The 20,513-nt window shown below is 43.9% G+C and overlaps 1 protein-coding gene across 4 annotated transcripts in view; it reads left to right on the forward strand.

The window, feature by feature from the left end:
- The window catches only part of RBMS2 (RNA binding motif single stranded interacting protein 2), a 69,484-nt gene that overhangs the window by 44,930 nt on the left and 4,041 nt on the right, over nucleotides 1-20,513 (forward strand). For 3 of the 4 annotated variants that reach the window (XM_032874491.1, XM_032874492.1, XM_032874490.1), the window contains 8 exons: nucleotides 4,097-4,263; nucleotides 9,964-10,022; nucleotides 10,887-10,978; nucleotides 12,368-12,525; nucleotides 17,172-17,251; nucleotides 17,387-17,496; nucleotides 17,781-17,827; nucleotides 18,003-18,096. In XM_032874491.1, coding sequence (XP_032730382.1) covers nucleotides 4,097-4,263; nucleotides 9,964-10,022; nucleotides 10,887-10,978; nucleotides 12,368-12,525; nucleotides 17,172-17,251; nucleotides 17,387-17,496; nucleotides 17,781-17,827; nucleotides 18,003-18,096 — 807 coding nt within the window. The remainder of the gene's footprint in view (nucleotides 1-4,096; nucleotides 4,264-9,963; nucleotides 10,023-10,886; nucleotides 10,979-12,367; nucleotides 12,526-17,171; nucleotides 17,252-17,386; nucleotides 17,497-17,780; nucleotides 17,828-18,002; nucleotides 18,097-20,513) is intronic. The other variant, XM_032874493.1, reaches the window with a different exon arrangement.

Here is a 20,513-nt window from a genome sequence, read left to right on the forward strand (position 1 = left end):
GATACATAATATGCTATCATCCTTTATTTCTGAAGGCAGATTTAATAATCTCAGGCATCTAAGATTCTAGGCTGAACGTGAGGGCCCTTGTTTAGAGAGTTCACATCTTGGAATTACAGGGCATAGGACAGTTCCAAGTCCTATTCTCTCTCTCTCTCTCTCTCTCTCTCTTTTTTTAAGATTTTATTTATTTATTTGAGAGGGAGAGAGCACACATTTGTGCACACATGAGCAAGGGAAGGGCAAAGAGAAAGGAAGAAGACTCCACACTGAGCAGGGAGCCCGATACGGGCCTGGATCCTAGGACCCAGAGATCATGACCTGAGCTGAAGGCAGATACTTAACCAACTAAGCCACCCACATGCCCCTCCAAGTCCTGTTCTCAATGGCCACTAATCCAAATGACTTCAGGGGTTCCACCTACATGAATATGAACCAAGGTTATACATAAAATCCTGCCAGTTTTTCTTTTTCTTCTAGGAGCAAAACAAAGCTACACATCATTCAAAGGAGTGTAGTTAACCGATAGATGCTATAATAGATTTCTGTCCCTTCCTGAAAAGAACTTCATGTAGCAATAACTCAGCCATTTCCACTTCTCTAATAACCCTATATGTGTTCCTTACATGAAAATAACATTTTTTAGGACAAAGTGATAAAAAGCATATTTGCTTTAAGATTTAGAGTCTGCTTTGGTTTATGAAATCTACCATAATACAGGATGATTAAAGGAATATCTTGCTCTTCAGTTTCTAGCCTTAGGCCCTGGCAGAGGACCAGTGACCTAAGAGAACCATTTCGGTAGGAGCTAAGAAAGACAATACTTCCCTATCCTTCCCTCCCCCCATAAGAGTATCTCATTTCTCTATACCATTGTACATACTCCTCTTTTCTCTCTTACATACATAGATAAACATGGATTTTTAGTTTATATTTGTTATTATGTCCAAATATTTTCTTTTGTGAAGCCAGATAGGCTTTACTTAGGGGCTTCCTTGATTGATTGATTGATTGATTGATTAATACTATAACTCCTTGGAGCCAAACCTATGTGGCAGTTGCAGAAGCTACACAGGAATATCAAGAGATAGAAGGGGTTATTTTGAATCATATCTTTTTTCCTAGGAATTTTTCTGGTCTTGCAGTAAGTTTATTATCAACTAAGTTAATTTTTAAGTTAATAGCTAAGACCTTAGTATTAAAGCCAAGGTTATAGCTATGTAGCAAACCAGTAATGTCTTTTCAGTGTATCTCTTTCCTCAGTAAAACTTGTGTTCTTGTTTGGACAGTCCTGGCGTCTTTGATACTTTCTCTTAGAGATGTTCTCTCACAGTGGGAAAGGGGCTAGATGAACTCGGGCAAATGGTCTCATGCTACTGGAGATGCTTTTTCTGCCACTGTTGTAGTTCATGTCATCATGATCATTGTCATCACCACCACCCCAGGCCTAGAATCTCCTATTCAGGAGGAAAAATTTGGCTTTCTCAGCCAAGGGTAAATAGTAGTAATTCCTTGGAGACAAGAAAAGACATATACTACTGAATGATCTTTAGCAGTAATCTTCTTATTCTGACCTTGGGAAAAATCATGATTAGAATATAGGTCACGGTCTTGAATGTACTTTAAATCAGGTGGTGCAATTAGGATAGTAATGATAATGGAGGAGGCCTGAGCCCTCTAGTATTTGCATTATTATTTTTAAAGATTTTATTTATTATTTGACAGAGTGAGAGAGCACAAGCAGGGGGAACAGTAGAAGGAGAGGGAGAAGCAGGCTCCAGTAGGGAGCCTGATGATATGGGGCTGGATCCCAGGACCCTGGGATCATGATCTGAGCCATCTGAGCCACCCTGGTGCCCCAGTATTTGATTGTTATTGCAGATCTAGTAATTCAATGGAGATTTCAATGTCATTTTTTTAAAGATTACTTATTTATTTATTTGAGACAGAGAAAGAGAGTGAGCACGAGTTGAGGGGAGGAGCAGAGGCTGAGGAAGAAGCAGACTCCCCTCTGAGCAGAGGTGGGGAGCCTGATCCTAGGAGCCTAAGATCATGACCTGAGCCAAAGGCAGACGCTTAACAGACCGAGCCATCCAGGTGCCCCTTCAGTGTCATTCTTAAAACGAGTACTGCCATTTCCAGAGCTGAATGTATGACTTGTAGGTTTATTTGCCCTATTTTTGTCTTGTCTAAAAGTTGCCTAAAAATACACACATGACAAAAAAAAAAAATACACACATGCCCCATGCACCATCCTGCCCTTATTGACTGTATCACGTGACTGTCACCACCATCACATGGATTGTTATATATGGGAAATCCTAGTACAAGTGCTGGCAAAGAGAAGGGGGACAGGGATGGGAACTATAACCGGTGTGTGAGAGCCGTAGTAGATCAGGAGTCTTTGAGCCCTCTCAGAATATGGTCTTGGGTCTCTTCTTTGCTGCGGTATAGGGCCAAGAGATACCGTGTGTTTGTGCAAGTGGGTGCACATTTTTATTGTGTATAGTGATAAGAAAATTCCTACTTCAACATATTTTAGCCCAAGCAAAGATTTTAAAGTTTGCTCAAGGTCAGGGGCATAAAATAGAAGAGGCACATTTCACATTAATTAAGATTCTTCGTGGGGGAAGATTTCCTCTCTTTGATATTCATGTTTCTCTTTTTCTTCTGTTAATACTGCTTGCCCTCAACACCACCACCAAAGAGAGAGGGAGGAGAAACCTGGAGATGAAACTAGCATTGAGGGGGAAGTAATTCCAAATAGATTAATATTATAAAGTGCTTTGAGCCTAGGGAGAACTTGAATATGAGTATGTATAGTAAAATGCATTATATTATAGGTAACTATGCAGATTTAGAGTATTATGAACCCAACCTATAAATGTAAACACTAAAAGCCTGATTAGAACATAAGGATTTAAAATATCCACGAGGAATGGATCCATATTCCAGCCAACTTGGTATTTGCCTCTAATGGAAGTACCTTAAAAATGTTGCAGACTCTGGTTGCCTGTCCTGCTATCAGTAGTGAAAGATAAGGGATGCTTGGTCCCAAATCTTGGGTTTCCTTGACCATAATGTATCTATTGTTCATTCAGTTAAACTTTTCAAAATTTGTAACTTAGGACTAAATCCCCATTAGTATGGTAACAAATTTTAGTTTTTACCGGTAATTAGTATTTTTACATGGTCACTAGTATTTCATTTTATTTGTCTAAGTTTACAGAAATGTTTAAGCTCCTACAGGGATTTGGCAGTTCTCATATTCTACAGTGTTTTGAATCATGTATGTTAAACTTATTTATACTTTCATGATTTGATAAAGTTTTATTATTTTGCCTTCATCATTTTTATATTTTTTAAGGTTTTTTAATTATTTATTTATTGGAGGGAGAGAGATGGAGATAGTGAAAGAGGACAGGAGCAGGAAGGAGAGGGAGAAGCAGGCTACCCACTGAGCAGGGAGCCTGATGAGGGACTAGATTCCAGGACTCCGGGATCATGACCTGAGCTGAAGGCAATCGCTTAACCAACTGAGCCACCAGGTGCCCTCGTCATCACCATTTTTATTTTTTTTTTAAATATTTTATTTATTTATGGACAGAGATCACAAGTAGACAGAGAGTCAGGCAGAGAGAGAGGAGGAAGCAGGCTCCCTGCAGAGCGGAGAGCCTGATGCGGGGCAGGCTTTAACCCACTGAGCCACCCAGGCGCCCCTCGTCATCATCATTTGTAAATAGAACTTAGATTTTATTAGCCCTGTCTCATTACATAGGTTACTTAAGAGGCATACACTGTGTTCTCCAGTATGAGTAGGATAAAAGCATTCTACTATAACAAAGTACCTTTTTCCAAAATCTTTAACAAGCTGATTTTGGCCTCTCGTTATTCATGAAAGAGAGTTAAGTTAGTTATATGTGTTCTTATTCTGTGGCAGAGAGGAATTCCTTTAGTTTGTTTTGGTTTTACTCTCTATTGAGTTAATTGCTGTTAAAGTTTGGAATCATTCTTTCCAAGAAGCCAGTATCTTCCTCACTTTCTGGTATCTAAATGTATAATCTTCTGACCTTCTATTCCTCCTGTCTATCTGCAGCCATATGTGTCATTGTCTCAGCAGATGGCACCACCTAGTCCAAGCAACAGTACCACGAACAACAGCAGTGGGAGCAATGGAAATGACCAGTTGAGCAAAACCAACCTCTATATCCGGGGATTGCAACCAGGCACTACTGACCAGGACCTAGTCAAATTGTGCCAGTCGTAAGTTGGGGAACATGTGGGTATGCTTCGAGGGCTAGTAAGGATTTGGTGATACTGGCTTCTTGCCAGATACTCATGTCCTGAAATGCAGTCCTATTTGTCACAAGATTTCTTAGCAGTCCCTCTTAAAGAAATTCTACCTGCTACTAATTCTATTACTATTCTATACTATCCTACTACTAATATATAAAACCTTTATATGTTACTCTGAGGGAATTCAGGATGGGACTGGCCTTTGGAGCCTAGTGTGACTGTTTCCAGTGTGCTCCCAGAATTGATGGTCTTTGTGGAAAGACTATTGTCTCTATGCCTCAAATAGCAATACTCAATGTCCTGGGACACCTGGGTGGTTCAGTCACTTAAGTGTCTGCCTTAGGCTTAGGTCATGATCCCAAGGGTCCTGGGATCAAGTCCCACATCAGGCTTCTAGTTCAGCAGGGAGCCTGCTTCCCCCTCTGCCTGCTGCTCCCTTCCCTTGCTTGTGCTCTCTCTGATAAACAAACAAAATCTTTTAAAAAATGCTCAATGTCCCTAGAGATATTGATTAGAAGGCAGTAGGGATAGAAGAAAGTGGAACTAGCCAATTGAATTGTACACTTAGGAGAGTTTCTGCTGATAGAGATAATCCCAGTGACCCGGAGGAGATCTCGAATTAGTGGATAAAGGAGAAGGTGGAGAAAGAGGCTGTCGCTCAGCATCTCCCCGCTACAGACCTCTAGGGGTTCTTCACAGTAGATTTGAGTCATGAGGTAGAGAGAATTACCATGGAATTAGTCCCGTTGGGAATGGTGGAAAAATGGCAAGAGTCCAAATATGCCAGCTCAGTTCCACTGGGTAGAAAAATGTGTGTGTGTGTGTGTGTGTGTGTGTGTGTGTGTGTGTGTTTTAAGATTTTATTTATTTCTTTGACACAGAGAGAGAGAGACAGTGAGAGAGGGAACACAAGCAGGGTGGGGGTGGGCAGAGGGAGAAGCATGCTTCCCGCTGAGCAGGGAACAGGACTCGGGACTCAATCCCAGAACTCTGGGATCATGACCTGAACCGAAGGCAGCTGCTTAATGACTGAGCCTCCCAGGTGCCCCAGAAAAATACGTATTTCGAATGATACATTTGGGGGGATGCTTAGAAGAAGAAATCTGGGAGTGGGGAGGGAGAAAATTGAGTTTGGGTAAATGAATGGTGGAAAGAAATAGAAACCTTAGACTGTAATTACCATCTTTTAAAACTTTTTATTGATATGTAACAAACGTATAGAAAAGTACACAAATCATAAATGTATATACAGCAGTGATGTCTCAAAGTGAACAGACCCTCCTAAGAGTCCCTGGTAACCGTATCAAGAAATAGAACATTACTAGCTCTTCTGAAGCCCACCTCTCAGTTTCTGCCCCCCCAAGCCCAAGCAATCTACCGTTCGGATTCTAAATAATTGGTTGGTGTGGTTTGTTTGTACTTCATGGAAAGACAATGCTAGAACGTACATGCCCTTCTATGTCTGGCTTCTTTTTGCTCAGTGTTATTTGTGAGATTCCTCTACATCATTGCATGTCACAAAATTTTGTTTATTCTTATTGCTTTCTAGAATTCGGTCAGGTCACCTGAGCAGCTCAATCGTTAGGCGCCTCGATCCCAGCATCCTGGGATTGAGCCCCACATCAGGCTCCTTGCTCAGCGGGAAGCCTGATTCTCCCACTTTGTGTTCCCTCTCTCGCTATGTCTCTCTCTGTCAAATAAATAAATAGAATCTTTAAAAAAAATCCCTTAATAGGAATATACCATAGTTTATTTACCCATTCTGTTGCTGGACATTTTAATTGTTTCCAGTTTGTGACTATTGTCAATACGAATAATGCTGCCATGAACTTGTACGTGACTTCTCGTACATATGTGTACACATTTGTGTTGGGTATATACTTAGGAATAAGATTGCTGGGTCACAGGATATCCATATGTTCAGCTTATGTAGATACTACTAAATGATTTTCTGAAGTGGTTAGACTAATCCAGACTCCCACATCAGCATATGTAAATTCCAAGTGTTCCAAATCCTGGAAAGGCAGAACATTCTGCCCCCCAAAATGTAGTTGTGGGAGTTATCAGAGGTACTTTATAAGTCCCTTATTCTTCTGAGGTTTGGTCCATGCAAATCACATGGATTTTTGCTAGTGCTGGGCTGCACAGACTCCATCTCTAAAGGTTAGGCATTAGTGTAAAATTGGTTTCTTTACCTCAGCTCACCTTGCTAGAAAAGTATTTCAATGGAAGTGAGCGGACTTAGCCTAGGACTAGTAATTTTTGAGGGAAATGGGAATTGGCAGAAATGTTGATTGATGAGGCAAAAGACTCTCCTATGTGTCTAGTTCCTTGATTTCTACACCCTGTGTTTCTTGTACTAAATATAATGTGCTACAAAAATTCTCTCACTCCACGAGACAGACAGAAACTCATTTCTACTTCACTATGCTTTTAGACTTTCATTTTGCTCTTCCCAGCAGCTGCCTTACCTTTGAGTCTATCTGAAGAGATAAGAGTAGTCAAGGTCATGATGTGGGCTAAAAACCAGGACCCGGAGAGGGGACTACAGAGAAGTAGAAATGAGGCAGGGAAAGACTAGGTGGTAGATGAACTATGACAAAAAAGGAGACTGAGAAGAGAGAAGGCTGGATCCCTTATGGCTGCTCTTGAGCATCCTGGAACTGGAACCTCTCTAAGAAGGTTCTTACCATGCATAGAGGGACTTGCTGTTTGGGCCCAGTTGTGTCTTCAGGTTGGAGAGGAAGTGAATGTTGCTGGATGCTAAACCCTGCTGGGCAGGCTGGAGAGGCATGGATTCTGGGACTGGAACCCCTCGTTCTCTGGAAGGGCTCCTTCCTCTCCGGAGGAAGCAGCAGCAACCCAGCTGTTGCCAGTTGCCATGGAAACTCTGGGCTCTAAGTCTCACCCCGCTCAGACCACATCAAGCTCCACCTGGGTGCCTTGGTAAGGGCAGCAGCATACATGTTCTCCCGCTGCTCTCATACCTCCTTTCTCTTGCCTTCATCCGGGGAAGAATCCAAAAGGTGACCCTGGAGGGCTAGAGTTGCCACATTCATCCCCACCGCCCTTGTAATGTGTTCTTTTCTTTCTTTCTTTTTTTTTTTTTAAGATTTTATATATTCATTTGACAGAGATCACAAGTAGGCAGAGAGGCAGGCAGACAGAGAGAGAAAGAGAGGAGGAAGCAGGCTCCCTGCTGAGCAGAGAGCCCAATGCAGGGCTCGATGCGGGGCTCCATCCTAGGACCCTGAGATCATGACCTGAGCCAAAGGCGGAGGTCTAACCCACTGAGCCACCCAGATGCCCCTCTTGTAATGTGTTTTTTCCCCAACCTCCAGACCACTGCTTGGCTTAGCCTGTCTAATCTGTTGGGTGACAGAAGCCCCACCAGAAAGTCCATGAGAGGCTGCCAAGGAGCAAAACAAATATATCAATCATCATATGTTCTTTAGGGGTAAAAGGGGGAAAAAACCCACAATGCTTGTTTGGGGTATTGGTCTCGTATTCAGTCCCTGCCAGCTGTTTTCACTTAAATCCTGTACTTCTGATTCTGTTAGTGATTTCTGTCCTGTATCTTTAATATTTTCACCTTCCTAGAGTGGAATGTAGAGACTTCTTTCTAGTGGAACGCCTCTAGTATAGTCCTGACCTGTGGTACTGCCCTGCTCAAGTTCGGGGAACTCCACATGACTCTGCTGCCAAAGTATACATTTCAGAAAGTTGACAAACATGATTCCTACAAATATAGGTAAACACATGCTCAAGTTTTATTTCATTCTTTAATAAGGGAACCAATAGGATGGTAAAATGGGTTCAAAGAGCATTTGAGGGATTGAGTGTTGGTACTGAAGAAAGAATGTTAGAATAAGATTGCTAGGTTATATACAAAACTGGTTCATCTCCTACAGGACATTATAAAACAGTAATCTTTGGGATTCTCTTTTCTACTGGACGGAAATTAGTGGCATCCAGGCACTGGGTGGCTCAGTTGGTTGATCCTCCAACTCTTCTTCTTTTTTTTTTTTTTTTTTTAAAGATTTTATTTATTTATTTGACAGAGATCACAACTAGGCAGAGAGGCAGGCAGAGAGAGAGGGGGAAGCAGGCTCCCTGCAGAACAGAGAGTCCGATGCAGGGCTCGATCCCAGGACCCTGAGATCATGACCTGAGCCAAAGGCAGAGGCTTTAACCCACTGAGCCACCCAGGCTCCCTGATCCTCCAACTCTTGATTTTGGCTCAGGTCATGGTCTCAGGGTCATGGGATCAAGCCCACGATGGGCTCTTTGCTCACCACAGAATCTGCCCATCCCTCTCCCTCTGCTCCCCTCCCCCAAATAAATAAAACCTTCTTTAAGAATTAAAAAAAGAAATTTGCATTTCTACTGGACAAAATCTACAAGTTAATGTGTATCTTCGCAAGGTCTGGATTCTATTGGTAGTAAATAGTCAAATATAGAAACATTCCCCCTAGATAATGAAATATATTTCATGGGGCACCTAGGTGGCTCAGTGGGTTAAGCCTCTGCCTTCAGCTCGGGTCAAGATCTCAGGGTCCTGGGATCGAGTCCCACGTCCGGCTCTCTGCTCAGCAGGGAGCTTGCTTCCTCCTTTCTCTCTGCCTGCCTGTCTGCCTACTTGTGAGCTCTCTGTCAAATAAATAAAATCTTAAAAAAAAAGAAATATATTTCAAATAGGCCTTTGAGATAGTGTTCCAGAATGACATTGAAAGGATGCGCAATCTTCATTTTGTCTTATTGTTACATTTTGGGCAATTTTCCTTACACTGTTGTTGTACCTGGTCTTATACCCATTCATCTCCCTAACATGCCTAGGTCTTGATAGTGAGAAATAGAAGTCTTAGACTAAAGCAAAGCAGGAGAGAGAACCGCTTGCATTAAGGTTGAGGTTCCTTGAATATAATAACTATATATATACACACACACACATATATGTATATATATGTAATAACAAAACCAATAACAATAATAATGACATTAAGAACATTAAGAACTTATAAGTGTTTACCAAGTGGTGGACATTAGTGCTTTATATTCATGAATTCTTTTATTCCCAATGATCCGATTTCTACAGATGATGAGACTGAGGCCCCGGAAAGTGAAATGACTTGTCCAGGATGGTGGATAGCTACAAAGTAGCAGAACCAGGGTTTGAACAGTTTGACACAGATTAACCTTCACCCAGGGGTGGGGAACAGGGTGTCAGAGAAGAGAAATGTCTACAGGTTTTTCCTAGGAGGAATGGTGTTTCTCCAAAAGAAAATAATTATCAAGGATTATAGTTAGTCTGCAAGGAACTCCAGGGCCAGAGCTCTGCCCATACGCACTCTATGTGGACATCACCAAGCTTCGTTCCAGAAGATAGTAGTCTCTTTCCAACTCACACCTGAGTCTTAGTTGGGGAAGAAGAGAGAAACGTGTTGATATTGTGAAGAATTATAGTTACCTTATTTCTTGTAGGCACCTTTGGAGACTAGATTTTGTATGATAAGTATGACATTTTAAACTCATTTCTTCTTGTTTTTGTTAAGGTTTAAGTGGGAACAGTTGTGAAGAAAGGGCATGGACTCTTCCAGATACCTCAGTGTCTGTCCTGTTCCAAATCCCTGCCCCTACATTATCACTTAGCCTTTTCTTTTCCTTCAGATATGGCAAGATTGTCTCCACTAAGGCCATCCTGGACAAGAGCACGAACAAATGCAAAGGTGAGGGAACAGCTGTCTTGGGTGATGGAAAGCGACTTTGAGGGAGGCTGCACCTTGCCTCCGCTCTACCGCTCTGTGCTCCTAGGACCCAGTGCCGGGGAGGAGTCTCTGAGGTTTTAAGGCTTTAAAGACTAGTAGATATTTAGGTTGTTTGAAGACCAGACAGCTGGAGCTGAAAATGCTCTTCTGGGGACCCAGTGCTAGAAGCCTGCACAGAGTGAGTTCCTTGGGCTTATTTTGGACTTCATGTTTCCAAGAAGCTTCCCAAGACTGGAGGGTGGGTGTGGGTAGGTATAAGATATTTCTACTTAGTAAAGCCTTGTAAATGCCTTGTGGTGGTGACAGTGGTGGGGTGTTCTGGTGGGTCTTACTTTGTAAGGATGAATAGCTTTTTGAAGCAGCTCTGGGTGGGGATGAAGAGAGGAAGGATGGAAAGGAGATCTTTGGGGCAGGGTGGGGCTTCTGTCAGGCGGCTGGCGGTCTGGTCTGCAGCAGAGAGGCCCTATTCCCTACACGCCAAGCGTTCCTGGGAAGTGGCTAGAAAACGGAAGCATTCTGTTAGGAGCGGGGGCTGCGAACTGTTAAAAGAGCCTCGTTTCTGAAACCTCTCATTTCTTAGTGGGGAGGGGGAAAGGCAGGAACACCACAAGGACTTTGTTGCCCTTGGCATTCTTAGCCGTAAAACAGACCAAATATCCCAGGGTTTGAAGAGCACATGGATAACCACCTGAAACCTCTTAATTTCTCTCTCTCCCTCCCACTTCTGTTCCATGGATCCTAACTCTTCCTCTGTCTCCTGAAAAGCCTGGGCCTCCCACCTCCCTCACACCCCCACCTCCCAGTGATGCTGTTTCCCTGTTCCAGGCTATGGCTTTGTGGACTTCGACAGTCCTTCAGCAGCACAAAAAGCTGTCGCGGCGCTGAAAGCCAGCGGTGTACAGGCACAGATGGCGAAGGTGAGCCTTCTGCCCCACATCTGTTCCTCAGAGGGGTGGTGGTTAGCAGAGGTCAAGTTCCAGGGCTTCCAGAGGGCCTAAGGCCATGAATTTGATGGGCATGGGCTATCTGTTGTACTTTTTGACTCTATATGGCCAAAGACAGGCTGGGCCAGGGTCCCACTGAGCACGCCTTGGCTGCCAGAGGAAGTTCTTCAAACTCTGTGGCGGTAGCTCTGGAGACTCTGTTCCTCTCATCAAATATTATAACGTAAGCAGGTGAGAGGGTCAAGAGGCTCCCCTTTCTCTTGCTGTTTCCCCATTTCCACCCTGGCCCACTTCCCTACCAGGCAGCTTTGGTAGTTTTGCAACATTCTCTGAAGAAGCCAGTTGTGCAACTCAGAAGTTCAGAGCCTCTGGCTGCCTCTTTGGGGGAGGAGGGAGGTAGGGGAGGAGAGTTGTTAGGGGTGGGGGAGAGGGAAGCCACAGCAAGGAAGGAAACTGTCCCTCCTTGTCATATCTCCTTGGAGCTTTTCTTTTAATCCAAACTACTAGAAAACTCGAGGCTTTTCTGTCCCTCTTTGGAGGCGGGATTGCCCCCATCACTTTCCGGAAGTCAGTGTGATTACTCTGTAGAGCTGATGAGGCAGGCCTGCCCACCCCCCTTCACAGTCCGGTGGAAGAGACACCAAGCCCTGAGGGGTGAAGCTGCTGGTGACCCACTGTCTGGGGCAGGGACTGCCTCAGTTTTTAAAAATACAGCTCTGGGAAGTTACTGCCATTTTGCACATTCTGCCCCCTAGAGGGGTTTTCTTTCTGGAGAAGAGCCCTCTGACAGTGGAATTCAGGAGCTTTCAGAGTTCCTATGAGACTAGAGCTCTCTGGCCGGCACAGCCACCCAGTGACTCTACATCTGGCCCCGGGCGCACCCCCAGCGCATTGCCCTCCCTTTCCCCTTCTCCCTCTTCCTGCTCGCTCTCCACTGGGGAACGAACAGGCATTCCTACCCAGGGGATTCTGCTGCGGCCGGAAGAAGAGGGAGGGGGATTACTTAAAACAGTCCAGCAGGGGAGCAGTGAAGTCCAGAGAATCCAGCCCCGGAATAGGCTGTTCGCAGCGAGGGAGGAGCTCTGGTCGGCCTGGTTCTTAAAGAGACAGCCAGAACTTCATCAGTGGGCTTGTAAAGCACTAGAGATACGAAGTCTGCTTTTTTTTTTTTTTTCTTTTCTTTTTCTTTTTCGCCTGGACTCAACATACAGTCCATGGTAGTGGGACTAGGTGTTATAAATAGTTAAGATTCCTTTTGTTTATGTGGGCCCCTTCCTACCATGTCTTTTCTGAAATGAGGGCTGCCGAGGGTGGGGGAGGGATAAGAAATGTGAGCTTCATTTTCTCACTTTTTTCCCACAGCAACAGGAGCAGGACCCCACAAATTTATACATATCAAACCTTCCACTCTCAATGGATGAGCAAGAACTGGAGGGGATGCTGAAGCCCTTTGGCCAGGTTATCTCCACTCGGATCCTCCGAGATACCAGTGGGACCAGCAGAGGGGTTGGCTTTGCAAGGTGAGGGACACCAGAATAGGAAAGGATGAGGTTAATGAAGAATGTCCCTAAAAAAAAAAGTCCCTTAGAAGGTCACCAAAAAAATCTGTGCCCCTCCCTCAAGGGATCAAACTAAAGTACTTGACAGTGAATCAGAAGTTCATTTAAACTGTAGATCACAGGGGCACCTGGGTGGCTAAATCATTACGCTTCTGCCTTCAGCTCAGGTAGTAATCCCAGGGTCCTCAGATTGAGCCCTGCGTTGGGCTCCTCGCTGTTCTGCCTGCTTCTCCCTCTCCCTTTCTTGCTCCCCCTGCAAGTATTACGCCTCTCACTTTCTCTGTCAAATAAATAAATAAAATCTTTTTAAAAAAATAAACTGTAGGGGCACCTGTGTGGCTCAGTGGCTTAAAGCCCCTGCCTTCGGCTCAGGTCATGATCTCAGGGTCCTGGGATCAAGCCCCGCATCATCATCGGGTTCTCTGCTCAGCAGGGAGCCTTCTCCCTCCCCGCCACCTACTCTGATTTCTGTCTGTCAAATAAATAAGTAAAATCTTTAAGCAAATAAGAAAATAAAAAAATTTTAAAAATAAACTATAGGTCACAATACTTAAAGACCCATTTGCCCTCAATTCTTTATCCTTTCCCTACTATTTCTTGCAACTCTAGCATTTGTTCCTTTGATCCAAACCCAAGCAGAATAAACTAATTCTGTATCCTTTTATGTAACCAGAGTCTTCACTGTGAAGGGATTTGTCCAGGGTCCCCTAGCAGTGGATAGTAGAACAGCCCCTAATCCTCTGGCTTCAAGATCAGTGGGATGAAGTAGAAGATTTGGTCTTCCTTTTCAGTTCTGTTGAGAGATTCTGGAACTAACCCTGCCACTAACTGCCCCTGTGATATCAGACTTTCCTAAGCCTTGGTTTACTCTGTGAAGTGGAGAGTGACAGAGATGAGTGGTTTTCCTCAGGTGTTCCCTAGAGCTGTGGAGTTCAGAGCTTACCTGTCACTGTAGGGCTTTGGCTTCTCCCAGCCCATTGAAGAAATGTTTTTGCTTTTATTTTAAGATTTTGTTTGAAAGGAGATTCTGTTGCTTTTTCTGAAAGCTTGAAAGTTTGAAAACGATTGGAGTATGTGATCTGAAGGTCGCATTTTGTTTTATAATACCTTGTCTGGTCCAGGAGCACTCCTTTACTCCGGAGTGTTTCTCCGCATCTTGCTAACAAGGAACGGGGAGGTCTCTTCCCCAGCCAGCTCAGTCTGGGGAGCACCACCTGCTGGCAATCCCAAGTATAACTAAAAGAGAGTTCCTAGGCTTGTGCTCATCAAACTGTTTTTGCCCCCACATTTTTTTTTTAATTGAAATTCAGTTAACTTGTAAATACCCAGTGCTGGGTGCCTGGGTGGCTCAGTGGGTTAAAGCCTCTGCCTTCGGCTCAGGTCATGATCCCAGGGTCCTGGGATTGAGCCCTGCATCTGGCTCCGTGCTTGGCAGGGAGCCTGCTTCCCCCTCTCTCTCTGCCTGCCTCTCTGCCTGCTTGTGATCTCTGACAAATAAATAAATAAAATCTTAAAAAAAAAAAATACTTAGGGCCAGGGCGCCTGGGTGGCTCAGTCCTTATGGGGCTGCCTTGGCTCACGTCTTGATCCTGGGGTCTTGGGATCCAGCCCCGCATTGGGCTGCCTGCTCGGCGGGGGTGGGGGCTGCTCGGCAGGGGGCCTGCTTCTCCTTCTGACCCTCCACCTGCTTGTGTTCCCTCTCTCACTGTATCTCTGTCAAATAAAAAAGAAAACAAACCAAACTTGGGGCCAGGGACTGTTAAAGGACCAGTCAGTTAAGCATCTGCTTTCAGCTCAGGTCATGATCCCAGGGTCCTGGGATCAAGTCCCACATCTACCTCCTTGCTCAGCGGGGAGCCTGCTTCTCCCTCTGCCTGCCATTACCCCTGCTTGTGCTCTCTCTCTGACAAATAAATAAATAAAAATAAAAATACTTAGGGCAGGGCATCCCAGTGGCTCAGGAGGGTAAGCCTCTGACTCTTGATCTCAGGGTTGTGAGTTCAAGCCCTGTTTAGGGCTGCAGGCTCAGGGTGGAGCCTACTTTAAAAACAAAAATACTTGGGGCATTTCTTCTGTAATAGTCATAATTCATGTCAATTTTATTATAGTGTTCCTTGTTTGTTCTTGATCTTGAACTTTAATTCCATTTCCTTACAGAATTGCATTCTAGTATAGAGTATTTTTTTTTAAGATTTTATTTATTTATTTGACAGACCGAGATCACAAGTAGGCAGAGAGGCAGGTAGAGAAGAAGAAGCAGGCTGCCTGCTGAGCAGAGAGCCTGATTCAGGGCTCGATCCCAGGACCCTCAGATCATGACCTGAGCCGAAGGCAGAGGCTTTAACCCACCGAGCCACCGAGGTGCCCCTAGTATAGAGTATTTTTATAGTTGAAAGTCTTTTATGGATCATCTTGTCATACTTATCCGCATCAAAAATATGTATATACAATAAATGAGACCTTTTTCCTGCAGTTGTGAGACACTACACATCAAGTAAATTTTATTGGAGAAGCTTACTCCTATGACATGGATAAGTTTCATTATGTTTAGGTTTTTCTAATTAGGTTGTGGAGCCAACAATGACTATTGTTTATTGCTATAATATCAATTCTGTTTCTGTTGTTTGTTTTCATGCTGAGAAACCTTGTTCACATAAATAAGTAAATGGGACTAAGAAGAGTTTTGTTAAAATAGGAATTCTTTGAATTCCTTCTCAATTATAAGCCAAGAACCAAGGTGATCGACCCATCAAAACTGATTATTTTCTGCCTCAGTTAACAACCTGCTGAGTTGTCCAGTTTGCTGAAAGAATTAGAAACATCTGACTTAGAAAAAGATTTAAAAGTCAGGCATCATTGCCTCCTGTTGAATTTAGGGATACATGGGGAGGAAAGGCAAAGCCGTGGCTGTGAGAGGGCCTAGACCTGTGAGGACGAGCTGTCCTCAGGCAGGAACACAGCTGTTCCTCAGTTGTAGGAAAGAGCTTATGAGGAAGCAGAGGTTCCGTGAGCCCTTCTCGTAAAACTCCCTAGGCCTGCTTATGCTCTTGGAAGATTAAGGAGTAGAAGTAACCCAACTGAAGACTGCTGCTCTGGGATACCTAGCTCATGGGTTTTCCCTAAAAGTTTCCATGTGAGGCCTTTTTTTAGTGACTACCTTCATGGGACCGGTTCGTATTTTTAGTGGTTATTGGCATAGAAAATATAATGAGACTTAATTTAAATATGGAAGGAAAGAGAGGTGCCTGGGTGGTATAGTGGGTTAAGTGTCTACTGAACGACTGCCTTTGGCTCAGGTCATGATCCCAGGGTCCCAGGATCCCACCCCAGTTCACACTCCCTGCTCAGCGAGAAGCTTGCTTCTCTCTCTCTTCCTGCCCCTGCCCCCAGCTTGTGTGCGCACATGCATGCTCTCTCGCTCTCTCTCTCATGGGCTTTCTCGCAAGTAAATAAAAGCTTTAAAATAAACAAATAATAAATAGGGGAGGAGGGGAAGATACTGTACCTTGTGTCATGTAGACCCTTAGAATTTTTAGAACACATGGAAATACATAATCTTATTTGCTCTATAGTGGGTAGATGGATGTTATGTCTAATGCAGAAATGAAAAATGGGTCCAATGGGGTTTTGTGCAGGTCCTAACTCACAGAATTTGGAGTAGTGACCTGGAGCAAGAATCTAGATTTTCTGATTCCTTACTCAGTTGTCTTTCTCTAACAAGATACTTTAACTCCATAGTTCTGCTGTTTCTGTCACTGTAGACCATCAATTCTGTCTTATTACTCTTTCCTCCTACAGTTTCATGAAATCCTAATATTCTCAGTAGCTAATTAGACCTTGATAATGATAATCAGAAGCAAAAAATAAACATTGGCAAGTTCTTAGCTTGTACAATTTTATTGGAGTGAGGGAACAATTTCCATGAGGAATTTTTAAATAAAAAATATGGTGACATGAGGCACCTGGCTGGCTCTGTGGGTAGAGCATGGGACATTTGATCTCAGGGTCACGAGTTCAAGGCCTACATTAGGTGTAGAGTTTACTTTAAAAAATGATGATGATGATGTGGGGCGCCTGGGTGGCTTAGTGGGTTAAGCCTCTGCCTTCGGCTTGGGTCATGGTCTCAGGGTCCTGGGATAGAGCCCCACATCGGGCTCCTTGCTCAGCAGGGATCCTGCTTCCTCCTCTCCCCCTCTGCCTGCCTCTCTGTCTGCTTGTGAACTAACTCACTCAGTCTCATTCTCTCTATGTCAAATAAATAAATAAAATCTTAAAAAAAAAAAAAAAAAGAGGTTGATGACAACCACTATGTATTCTTATTTCTTGTTTATAAATCAGACCTAATAGTGGGCCCATCCATTAGTGTCTTTGGAATAGCATAGCTTCATTTTTCCTTTCAGGAGCCCAGCAGGAGCCAGTTGAGAGAACTTGCATAAAAGCTAGGGTTGCCTCTTCAAGTTACCTTGAATTTGTGTGGAGGAGACTGTGTTTTTATAGTCACAACTTCTGGAGCACTTGTGGGCTGGGAACTTAGAGCTTTCTCTTTGAATGTAGGGGGAGCACAGATCTTGGAGAAGCTAGAGCCTAACCCTTCTTGTGCTCCTTAGGATGGAGTCCACAGAGAAGTGTGAAGCCATCATCACCCACTTTAATGGAAAATATATTAAGACACCTGCTGGAGTACCAGGTGAGGCTTCTGGGAATCAGGCTGAGAGAGCCGTAGGTTGTTACTTCTAGTGAAGATTCTGGAGGCGCTTTGCATGAGTGTGAGTGGACTAAGTGAGGTGGGATTCAGCTGTGTCTTTGCTTTCTTTCTTGGCAGCCCCATCTGATCCCTTGCTTTGCAAATTTGCTGATGGTGGTCCAAAGAAACGACAGAACCAAGGGAAATATATGCAAAATGGACGGGCCTGGCCAAGGAACGGAGATATGGTAAGAGGACCTCTGAGGAGACAGTACATTGATATGGAATGGAAATAACTAGGGCCTAATTTCTGTGAGTTTAAGTGGCAAGCGTGAGAGTTATAGTGAGTAACTGAGAGATGGCTGGCTGCTTAGCATGGTCTTCAGTGGGATTTTGTAGCCCACGCAACCAGACAAATTCTGGTTTAATTCACTTTAATCTGTTGAGTCAGATATATCCCAGTCTTGACACTCTGGCCTTCCTCCTGTTCTCCCCAAGGGCTCACAATATGAACTGTGTTCTTCCTTTACAGGGTGGTATGGCCTTGACCTATGACCCCACCACACCTCTTCAGAATGGGTAAGGGTGTTTTATAGAATTGGGGTACCTGAAAAATGTCAATGGCCTGTCCAGACACTGGGATGTTTTGTCTTGGTTTTTAAAGAGCAGTTAGTGGGAAGTGGCTGTGTCTATCAGTGGGGCCCTTACCTTGTGGTTTCCTGTGGCTCCTTACTGATGAGTTTCCTTCCTCCAGGTTTTACCCGGCTCCTTATAACATCACCCCCAACAGGATGCTTGCTCAGTCCGCCCTCTCCCCCTACCTTCCATCTCCTGTGTCTTCCTATCAGGTATGTTCGTGCCCAGAAAAGGGTGTGGGGTTTTCCCCTGTCACTGTGCTTTAGGTAAAGGAGTATAAGGCTGGAAACTTCTTATTTTTTAGTTTTTCCTTTATACATACTGCTCACAAATAATTTTACATGAAAGCATAATGTGTGATCACATGACACACTGTCGTGGCAGTATCCTTTTACTCTGTCCACCACTCCACAAGTAAACCTATATTATTAGATTTTTAGTTTTATATTTCAGAAAATTCCAGATTTTTCTTCATGTGCATATACACATATGTGTACGATTTTAGAAACCATTGTTTATTTTACAAAAATATGGTCAGATTAAATATATTTTTTACACTTTACTCCTCTCACTTAACAGTATCTTAAACCAGTGATTCTTAAAGTTTGGTGCCGGGACGAACAGTATCACCTGGGAATTTCAAAAAACAAATTCTTGGACTCTACCCCATATCTGCTGAATTAGAAACTCTGGGGATGGGTCCCAACAATCTGTTTTTTGTAGTCACCATCTGTCACCATACAAAGTTATTCTAGTATTATTGACTGTATTCCCCATGGGGTGCTTTCCATCCCTGTGACTCAGGTATCTTGTACCTGCTACTCTGTACCTCTCAATCCCCTCCTGTATTCCACGTGCTGGTGCTCCTGTCAGCGTCCTCGCCCCTGCCCCAGCCAGCTGAGTTTTTTTAACAGGCCCTCCAGGTGATTCTGATGTAGCTAATGCTGAGATTTTTTGTTCTGATTCTTTTTTTTTTTTTTTAAGATTTTTATTTATTTATTTGACAGAGATCACAAGTAGGCAGAGAGGCAGGCAGAAAGAGAGGAAGGGAAACAGGCTACCCGCTGAGCAGAGAGCCCGATGAGGGGCTCGATCCCAGGACGCTGGGATCATGACCTGAGCTGAAGGCAGAGGCTTTAACCCACTGAGCCACCCAGGTGCCCCTGATTATTTCTTTTTTTAACAGTTGCATTGTATTTCATGCGGCAGAGAGATCAGGATTCTTCAACCCTACTTCCGTGAAGGGCATTCAGTTGGATTTCAGGGCTTTTCTGGTACAAATACTACTTCCATCCATATATTACTCAACTCGCAGCCTCATTCCTTGGACTCTAATTCCCAGAAACAAAACCATGCATCTGTAAAGATCTTCATGCCTACATTCTTAGATAGGAGTACTGGTGTTTCTGGGGGCTGGAGTCCGAGGATGGGATTGCCAGGTTGGCTAGTATATGGCCATTGAGTTTTGCAGGTGTTGCCCATCGCTTTCTGCAAAGGCCGTGTCAGTTCACATTTCCACTAGTGATGTCTGAGTGGCCATTTCCCTCCAGCCATAAGTGACAGTGGTCTTTTCAAGATTTTTCTTAAATCTCAGCAGGTGTAAAGTGCGTTGTTACTTTAATTTGCACTTCCCTGACTATAGCCGAGTTGAAGCGTGTCTGTGTGTGTTTGTCGTATTTGATTTGCTCTTCTCTGATGGCTCTTGATACGCTTGGCCCATGTTTCTGTTTGGTTATTCGTTTCCCTCAACTTACAAAAACCATTTCCATATTATTAAAGTATTAATCTTCTGAATGTTATCTTTCTTACAAATGTCTTTTTCCAGGTTTAATTTTTGTCCATTGACTGTGCGCTGGTGCTCAAGCTTGAGCTATCAGAATCACTTGGAAAGCTTATCAAACCCAAATTACTGGGCACCACACAAAGAATTTCTGGCTCAGTAAGTCTAGGCTAGGAGGCAAGAATTTGTATTTCTGTTTCCCAGATGCTGCTGCTAATTCCTGCTGCCTGTCCTGGGACCACACTTTGGGAATCGCTCGTTTTCCCCTACAAAAAAAACCCACAAAAGTTTAAAATTTGTATATAGTTAAACATTTCTGTTTTTCCACTAAAGCTTTTGAATTCCTTAATTGAATTCACCCAGGGCACCTGGGTGGCTCAGTCAGTTATGTGTCTGCCTTTGGCTCGGGTCATGATCCCAGGGTCTTGGGATGGAGTCCCACATCGGGGTCCCTGCTCAGCGGTCTCCTTCTCTCTCTCCCTCTCCCTCTGCTGCTCCCCCTGCATGTACTCTCGCTCTCTGTCATATAAATAAAATAATAAATAAATAAATAAATAAAATTGAGATGATTCACATACCATAAAATTCATCTACTTAAAGTATCCAGGTCAGTAGTTTCAAGCATATTTTGCCAAGTTATGTAGCTGTCACCATTATCTAATCCCAGAACATTTCTGTTAGCTCAGGAAGCAGCTGTGTACCCAGTAGCCATCGCCCATTCTCCCTCACCCCCACCCCTGGGGCACCCACTGAGATATGTCCTCTGGCTGTAGACTTGCCTACTCTGGCCACTTTGTGTAAATGGAAGCGTGCAGTGGATGCCTCTGGGGTCGGGCTGCTTCCACTTGG

Source organism: Lontra canadensis, unplaced genomic scaffold (genome assembly GCF_010015895.1).
Source record: "Lontra canadensis isolate GAN:19392208 unplaced genomic scaffold, GSC_riverotter_1.0 scaffold53, whole genome shotgun sequence".
NCBI lineage: Eukaryota > Metazoa > Chordata > Mammalia > Carnivora > Mustelidae > Lontra > Lontra canadensis.